A 9,447-nucleotide genomic window follows, 5' to 3' on the forward strand; every position below is an offset into this window, starting at 1 on the left:
GATCCCATTTGACTTTCTAAATTGCAACTTTCATAACTTTTGACATTTTTTTTAAATTTTTTTAAGGCTAGAAGCACCGACAAAAACATAAGATTTTCTTTTGAAACCTTCGTTATTTCTAACACACTTTTATCAAAATTTTTGCCTTTTTTGGAAGGCATGTAAGCATGTTATATATATATATATATACTATATATATACTATGTGCAAAAATTAAGTTATGTTGGTAATTGTTGCTTCTGCTTTAATTTCTTCTTTGTACCAATTGACAATATAAGTGCACACCAAAATATATATTATATAATTTTGATGAAAAATGTAAATCATCGACCGTTACAATATATGTCTCACCGATGAATTTTCTATACATCGGTTATTTTTATCGTCTCCTCGGCCATCTCCTCCTTCAAAATGGCTACATCCGTCCCCCACCCCTTCAAACTATAGTTGGACACTTTGTACTCATGGCGGCTAGCGAAAAACAAGAACACCGCGAAATTCACCACGCCCAATACCGCCAACATCCAATAAAAATAATCCAATCTCCCTTCATTGAGATTATTCTTAATCCACCCCCCATTAGTCGCCTTGTCGACGAGCGCAACGAGCACGCTGCTGAGGAAGAAGCCCATCGATAGCGTGGCGAGGAAGAGCCCCGTGCTCATCGACTTCATCCGCTCCGGGCCTTCGCGGATGAAGAACTCAAGCTGGCCGACGTACGCGAATGCCTCCCCCGCGCCCACGAGGAAGAACTGCAGGACGAGCCAGAAGGCGCTTATGGTCGTGCCGAGGTGGACGGCGGCGTCCCTTCGTTTCCTCTCGACGAGCGCGGCGACTGACATGGCGACGACGGAGAGGAGCAGGCCTACGGCGATGCGCTGGAGGCTGGTGAGGCCCTGGGGGGAGCGGGTGACGAAGCGGCGGGCGAAGGGGACGAGGAGCTTCTCGTTGAGGGAGGTGAAGAGGAGGATGGAGAGGAAGAGGGAGACGGAGAGGGAGCCGGCGGGGACGAGGAACGAGCCGAGGCGGCGGTCCATGTAGGTCGCTTGCTCGATGGAGAACGTGGTCATCTGCGAGTAGACGGTCCAGAAGAGGATGCAGGTAGACCAGACTGGCAGGAGTTTGAGGACCATCTTTACCTCCTCCACTTGTGTCGCAGTTGCTGCTGCATCTGACGCTTTCTTATTTGATTCAGAATCGTCGCATGAGATGATCGCAGCTTTGTCCAAGCACCTGCATTGAAAAAAGTATAATTGAATTTAGTTTTGAGGCCGAATTTGGTCTGAATCATAGATCGAGATCAATTGTCACTATATTGTACTTTTTTAAAATAAATTTGTTATATTTTTTTGAGATTCCAAAAGCACCAATGAACTGCACCCAACACACGCTTCAATATCCGTAAAAAACCCCTGCATTTTAGTTACTTTACCTGAACGTATCTGTGTGGGCCACTCTTGCCACGTGGAACTCGTTGAGCCGAGTCAAATCCTCGGGATAGTCAACCCCCTCTTCTTCCACGCCAACCACAACACTCTCCCAATCACGGTCAACGGGCTCCCCTCCGGTCTTCGGTATCTGTGTCGAATATAAAATATTAAAATATTAAAAAAAAAAATCAGTAGAGCATAATAAATATTCGTGACAACCGCTGTTTTAAATTTCGTGCATTGTATTTCGATTGATTAAACTATCATTTTATGAACCATAAATTTTTTTTATTTGATTTTTTTGCTGTACCTGTACTGGGGCGTTCCGGCGACGAACACTCCGACCGCGGCGACCATGGTGGCGGCCGCCACGCCGTACCCCCACCCGCGGCCGACATTGTCCTGGACGTAGAAGAGCACCGTCACGGAGAAGAGCGAGCCCAGGCTGATGCAGAAGTAGAAGCGGTTGAAGAAGAAGACCATCGACTTCTCCTCCTCCGGGTCGCGGCCGTCGAACTGGTCGGAGCCGAAGCCGGAGACGTTGGCCTTGATCCCGCCCGCGCCGAGCGCGATCGTGTAGAGCGACGCGAGGAGCATCGCCAATTGGCCCCGGGTCGCGGTCGCGCACTCGTGGTGGCTCCGCCGGAAGTCGTCGCAGGCCGGCGGCCGCATGCCCGGGACCGACGTTGTAATCGTCAGCAGGCAAACTCCCTGCAGATGAAAAATAAAAAATTAAACAAAATTAGACACATATTATCTAGAATATTATTGATTAAATGATTAGTTAGTTTGCTAATGCAAACGTAGCCGGTGTTGACCATCATTTTTTTTTTTTACTATTATATATTAATACTGGCTCATTAATAATATTTTAAATAATTTCTAATCTAGCGAAGTTTAGTGTTACTTAAGACGATAGAAATTATTATAAAATAAAAATTATGTACATTAAGATGTAACTCCGCAATGCTAAGTTACTTAAATGATACGATATTCATTAAATAGTCAACATACAGTGGCAGTGATGGCGGCAGCGATGGCGATGGTTAGATAGCGGCCGAGCTTGGCGTCGGCCAAAAAGCCCCCTAAGAGGGCGAGCAGGTTGAGTGTTCCCATGAAATTGGTCACGATGTTTGCAGATTGCGATGTCGAGAGGTGCATATCCCCAACCAGGTATGTCACCAGGTTCATCGTGATCCCCATCACGCACACCCTCTCCGACAGCTCCGTTCCTGCAAATATCTTATTTTAGGTCTTTCTGTTGGGTGCAGGGCTTTTAATTTGTAAAGTATTTTTAAAAAAATAGCATGCTACCACTTTATTTAATAAAAACATAAATTTAATTAGTAAAGTGTTATCCGATTAAAATAATAAAATTGAAAGGATTTGATTGTGAGATTTGTAATCTTATTCTTACATTTGGCCATAGGATAGCTTTTAAAACTTTACTATCAATCGTAAAGCTTAGGGGCTGTTTAGTTTGACGTAAAACTGAGGAAAAAAAATTTTCGGTGGAAAAAATTTTCGGAGGAAAATAAACTTTACGCTCTTAGCGTTTGGTTTGTAGAAAAAAAAAGTAGTTTTCCGTTACGGTTGTTTGGTTGAAAGGNTAATATATAATAACTAACATATTACTAATATTATAATTTATATTTGTAAATAAAATATATTGTACAATAAGTATATAATATAATATAATATAATAGTATATATATATATTTAATACTATAAAATAAATTTATAAATAAAATATTTTATATATATATATATGTGTGTGTGTGTGTGTGTGTGTGTGTGTGGGAACCACTCACATGATCCACGAGCTCTTACATGAGCTTGTGGACCCCGATCCTGAGCCGCGGTTTTTCATTGTGAGTTTTCGTTTTCCGCCGCAATTTGGCGGAAAATGAAAAGTTTGCTTTTACGTAGAATCCGTAAAATAAACTTTCCGGCAAAATTTTTTTACATCAAACCAAACGCTGGAAAGGCAATTTTCAAGTCCGAAAATTTTTTTTCAGGGTAACCAAACACACCCTTAGCTAAAATTAGTATTGTTGTAAATATACGCAAAAATGGCTAGGAGCAAATAGACTCTTATGTATCACATATTTGGCTCTATTACAATAAATTCATGATTTAGCAGTATTTATTTGACAGCATTTATTTAAACAACGCTAATTAATATATTTAACAGCATTACTTGATAAGTGCCACTAGATTTAATAATTTAGCAGTAATTTACTATTAATGTTGCAAAATAAAATAAATTGGTTGCATAAATTAGTCAATGCCGATAAAGTTTCCAACATTTTAAAAAAATGACACTAAAATGTAATAAATTAGTAGCACTTATTGCTAAATGTCGCAATATTTGCTCCGCAACATTTATTTAAATCATGCTAATTAATATATTTAGCAGTATTACTTGATAATTGCCACTATATTTAATTATTTAGCAGAATTTACTACTAATGTTGCAAAATAGGATAAATTAGCAGTATAAATTAGTGAATGCCGCTAAATATAATAAACTAGCAGCACTTGTTACTAAATATCATTATTAATTAAAATATAATTATTAATATATTTCTTTTTATTTAGAATTTAAAATTTTAAAATTAAAGTTTAAAATTCGAAACATATAATTTTAAAAATTAAACTTATAATTTAAATTTTAAAATATATATATTTTAAATTTTAAATTTTAAATTTTTTAATTTTTAATTTTTAAATATTTATATTTATTTTAAATTTCTAATTTCAAATTTAAAACTATAAAATTTGAAACTTAAAATTTGATATTTGAAAATTAAAAATTTAAATTTAATATGTAAATTTAAAATTTAAAATTTTAAAATAGAAAACTTAAAATTTAAAAAATTAAAATATATATAATTAATAGTTGTTAGCGCAACCCCCAAAGGGCTTGATGGTTGGTACTTGAGGTCTCAAGTTCGAATCCTAGTTGATTCACATTTTCTCCAGTAGAGTAACATCTAAATAAAAATTAAAATAAAATTGAAATTTTAAAGTTTCAGTTTAACGACATTATATTTATGTGCTACTAATAAATAATTTAAAATTAGCATTTAATCACTTTTCACGCCACGTTTCTAATGATACTAATTGATTTGAATTGGCGGCATTTATTATAAATGCTGTTAATACTTTTAGCAACATTGGTACAAGTAATATTTGGTGTCATATGCTGCTAAAATATTTAGCAGCATTTGTAAAATATTTAGCAGCATAAATAAATGTCACTAATGACTAATTTTCTAGTAGTGCTCATTAAAAAGTGTCGTAAAGTGACAAAAAAAAAATCCAGCTATTTTATTGCAACAAAAAGCTAAAAAATTATATTTAACTTTGATGTGACATCTAACTAGCTTTTCGTCAATCAAAACGCTTCTAACTTATTTCTTACAACCCAAAATGACTATTTTACGCCTAGTCAGAAAGCGCGACACGCACTCTTGTCAATAACTTTCCAAATTAAAACAACTCGACTTCACTTGCTTCGAACAAAAAGGTGTCTTCAGAAGCGATGTCAACTAAACTCTAAGATAAAATAAGCTTCTGAATATCAAAAAAACAACGACTCTAATTCGAAACTTTAACTTTAAAACTAGTTTTGATAAATCGTTCTTAAGCATGAGATTTAAATTTTTCAAAAAAAAACCTCACCTAAGATGAGCCCTGAAGCGAGCCATCCACCAGTTTTAGATTTATCAACAGGGTTTCCTCTGAAATCTACAACCAATTTGTTGTCACCACTCTCATCATCTGCATAAGCACCTCCAACGTGGACCTATCAGAAAAAAGAGAGTTAAACATGGAAAGATATGGTAAAGTTTATAAGTTAAATAATAAAGGCTCAAAAGAGTATGTAATGAAGTATATGTATCTATAAATGGCTTCATGTGGAGAACATGCATGTAATGTTGGTGTGTTTGGTAATGCCAATAATGATTACCATATTGATTCGTAGTGTACAAGGAGAGAGAGAGAGAGAGAGAGAGAGAGAGAGAGAGAGAGAGAGAGAGAGAGAGAGTATGGATTGTAGAGAGCTTGAGAAATGGGTGGGGAGAAGAGGTGGAGAGGGTGTGGTTATAAACGGAGATGAGAGAGAGAGAGAGAGAGAGAGAGAGAGAGAGAGAGAGAGAGAGAGAGGTAGAGTGTGTATTGTTCACATCCTCCCACAGTGCCCATTGTGTGGACGGCTAGTGATTTAGAATTATGGATCATTTGCGTGTAAGTCTCTCCAAAATTATCTATTTACATCAACATATTCGTACAAACTATAAATTTTTGTACAAAATTGCTATCTGTACACTTATAATATAGGCGAAAATCTTATATCTTCGTGTCTCAAAAGTTTCGATTTACTGGTTAGCCTCATCGATCTTCTTTTGATGTTAAAAATCGAAAAGAAATTTAAAAATACTTAATTAGATGATGAGATCAATGTGTTTTGTATATTATTCTATAATACTGTGCATGTCCATGTAGTACCTTTTTTTATTTCTATATATACGTTTTAGAAAATAGTTGAATTTTCTCGTCCACCATTGTGTTTGGACCATAACTAGGTAATTCGAATTCAGCAAAATTTCGGCACGAATATAATACGAACAAAATTTCTATTCTAATTTTTAAATCCGTTGAAAATACGACTTGAAAAATGAGTTCGCAAATTATTCGGATACAGGGCTTACACAAAAATTATATGTTCATCAATTAAAAATCCGGGATAAAAAATTTGGCTATTAAATTAAATATTTTTTTCTACATTTATGCTATTAGTATAAATAATTATAATTTTTAAGAATATAAAAATAAAGAGTTACAAGATAAAGTAGATTAAGTAAAAAAAACAATAGCAAACTATATTATACAATACGATATATAAACAATCAAGCAAGAAAGAGACTAAAATAGTTCATAATTAAACATAAAATATATTAAAAACAATTTAGGATGAAAGAACAGAGAATTCATATTTAAATATAAAATATAAGATAGTTCATACTTAAATATAAAAAATATAAAAAACTTTATTCAAATTTTTAATAATTTGTGAATAATTCGCAAATAATTCGGCTAGCCCAAAAAATTAGTATTTTATTCTTTTTTTAGAAAAAAATTCGCAAACAAATTTTTTTATTCAATTTTTTAATTATTCATGAACAATTTGCGAATAATTCAGAAGCATACGGACCTCTCCATGCTTTTCTAGCAATATCTATGAGTGAACAAAATATAATTAGTTTAAAATAGTAGACTTTCTTAATGTACACAAATCTAAGTTTTTATATAAATAAATATTTCTATAATTAAAGATAAATATTTTGGTAAGCAACATAGTGGCTGTTATTCGGTATTCCTTTGTCCTGACGCACTTGGAATTGGAATAGCATAAATTTAGATATATAAATTTGGAAAAACTTCAAAATAAATCCCCCGTGGTTTCGTAGTTTCTCACTTTGTCCTCGTGTGGTTTAAAACGTATCAAATTGCCCCCTCTGTGGTTTCGTTTTTATCTTTTCGGTAGCTTTTTCATTAATATTTTATTAAATTATATACAAAAAACTTCAGATACACATCTAGATTTATCAAATATTCACTTTAGTACTCTTTAATTTTAACTTTATCACTGATTTAAGAAAAAAAAATAATAAAATTAATAAGAAAAAAAAAAAACCACAGGAGAACAAATTAATACATTGTAAACCACAAAGGGACAAAATGAGAAACTACGAAACTACCGGGAGATTTTTGAAGTTTTCCCTATAAATTTTGGATTCAGGAGCATGTGAGCAAATCTTTAATATAAAAATATATAAAAAAAGGCTTCATAAATATTATATTAATAAATGAATTTTAGGGGTAAATATGTAAAATCAGTGAAAAATCATTGGAGAGAGATTATTCCGAATATAGCAGTAGATACGTGTGATTGGGCTCCAATGAGGCTATTGAGTGGACTTAAAAAAAGAAAAGGTGAGAACGACACTACACGTTCCCGTACACAAACTTTAAATAATATCTCTATAATTTTTCCGACTGAAACAAGTGACAAAGAGTTTGGTGGTTGATATTCGGTTGATATTCGAGACCCAAGTTCGAATCTTAATTAATTCATATTTCAAACTAAGTTTATTTCTAAATTAAATAAATGAAACAGATAGTGTGCTACCTATCTCTCTAAAAAACAAAAAATTCCTGTAATTTCAATTTTTTTATATTAGTATTTTATAATTTTACTTTTCTTTGTTATTTCTTTTTTTTTTTCATTAAATCAGTAACAAAGTTAAAATTATATAATACTAAAATAAAAAATCAATAAACTACGTAATACTAAAATGAATATTCGATAAACCATATGTGTAGTGTCTAAAATTTTTTTGTATATAATTTAACAAAAAGTTAACGAAGATACTATCGATAAAAAATAAAATTATAGTGAGAAAGTGTGAAATCACATGGATTGTATTTAAAATAAAGAGAAAACTTCAAATACCACCTCTGTACGTGGTTTCACACTTTCTCATTTTATATCATGTGGTTTAAAGTATATCAATTTAGTATTCTGTGGTTTCATTTTTATTTTTTTATTATCAATTTATTTATTTTTTTTGTTAAATTAGTGATAAATTAAATGGTACTAAAGTGAATATTCGATAAATCTAGATAAGGTATCTGCAAGTTTTTTATATATAATTTAACGAAATATTAACGAAGAAGCTAACGAAAAGATAAAAATGAAACATAGGACACTAACTTGATACAGTTTAAACTATATGATACTAAAGTGAGAAACGGTGAAACTATAAGGGTGGTATTTGAAGTTTATCCTAAAATCAATGAATAAACTATTCGGTGTAACGGGTACATATTGCACAGTTACTTGTCATGATTGGGGCTCTTGTGATCACGGCACGTGGTGCTTGGGACCCTCGCGATTATGACACGTGGCCAATCACTGTGGGTCCCACTCATAAAAAAATTAGAGGGGGGGGGGGTGCTTAAAAGATGCCAAAGAAGGTGCAAAGTGTTTCGGTCCAAAGCGTTGGAACGGCCGCCACGTGTCGCCACTTTATGTCGGCCTTGTGGGCCCCACATTGCGGGTTGGGTCAGAGTGGGACACGTGGCGCACAGCGTATGGCGTAGGTGATTCTAAACACGATCACAGAGAATCTAATCCGAGCGCGAATCGAGTGAGTGGAACGCGTGCAAAAGTTACTGAAACGCAACGCGAAGCGAAATTCGCCTAACATGAAAGTAACGCACCAACATAATTTGACGCGACACGAATCAAAGTAATATATCATTATTATAGATAATATATTATTAGGATATTTTCGCTTCTTTTATGACTCCATATGATGCAACAATATTAAAGATCAAATTGAAATATAATTTTATTAGAATACAAAGAAAGCGTATTAATTTTGGAATAAATTTTAAATACCACTCCTGTAGTTTCGCAATTTCTCACTTTAGTATCTTAGCTATCGTTTGGTTCGGGGTTAAGAAAAAATTAGTTATTCCAGGAATAAGGTTAAGTTCAGGGTTAAGATGGGGTTAAAGTATTTTTGTATTTGCTGGAGGTTGGAATTAGCTCAGGATAGTGAAAAATAGTATTTTGTTAGAGTAGGTGAGATAATAAAGATAGTGGATTATTATGAATAGAAAATAGTGTTTGGTTGAGATTAATTTGGTGGGGTTATGTGGGGTTAGCTAACCCGGGATAGCCCATTTGAGGTGGGATTAGCTAACCCAATCTATTTTTTGGGGTGTTTGGGAATAATATGGGGGTTAAGGAGTTATTCCACCCTTAACCCCAACCAAACAAAGGCTTATGGTTTAGAGTGTATTAATTTAGTAATTTACAGTTTCATTTTACTTTTTTTATCGGCTCATTTGTTAATATTTTCTAAATTATATATCAGATACCCCTCACTTTTGTACCTTTTAGTTTTAACTTTCTCACTAATTTAACGAAAAAAAATTA

General features: G+C 33.7%; 1 protein-coding gene across 1 annotated transcript; it reads right to left on the reverse strand.

The window, feature by feature from the left end:
* LOC109725934 (protein NRT1/ PTR FAMILY 6.4) lies at nucleotides 275-5,540 on the reverse strand. Its single transcript, XM_020255339.1, is given in 7 exon segments — nucleotides 275-1,233; nucleotides 1,433-1,508; nucleotides 1,511-1,578; nucleotides 1,741-2,141; nucleotides 2,445-2,662; nucleotides 5,118-5,241; nucleotides 5,407-5,540. Coding segments are annotated over 7 exon segments (1,761 nt in total). The 5' UTR covers nucleotides 5,410-5,540; the 3' UTR covers nucleotides 275-362.

This window comes from Ananas comosus, linkage group 20 (assembly GCF_001540865.1).
Source record: "Ananas comosus cultivar F153 linkage group 20, ASM154086v1, whole genome shotgun sequence".
Taxonomy (NCBI): Eukaryota; Viridiplantae; Streptophyta; class Magnoliopsida; order Poales; family Bromeliaceae; genus Ananas; species Ananas comosus.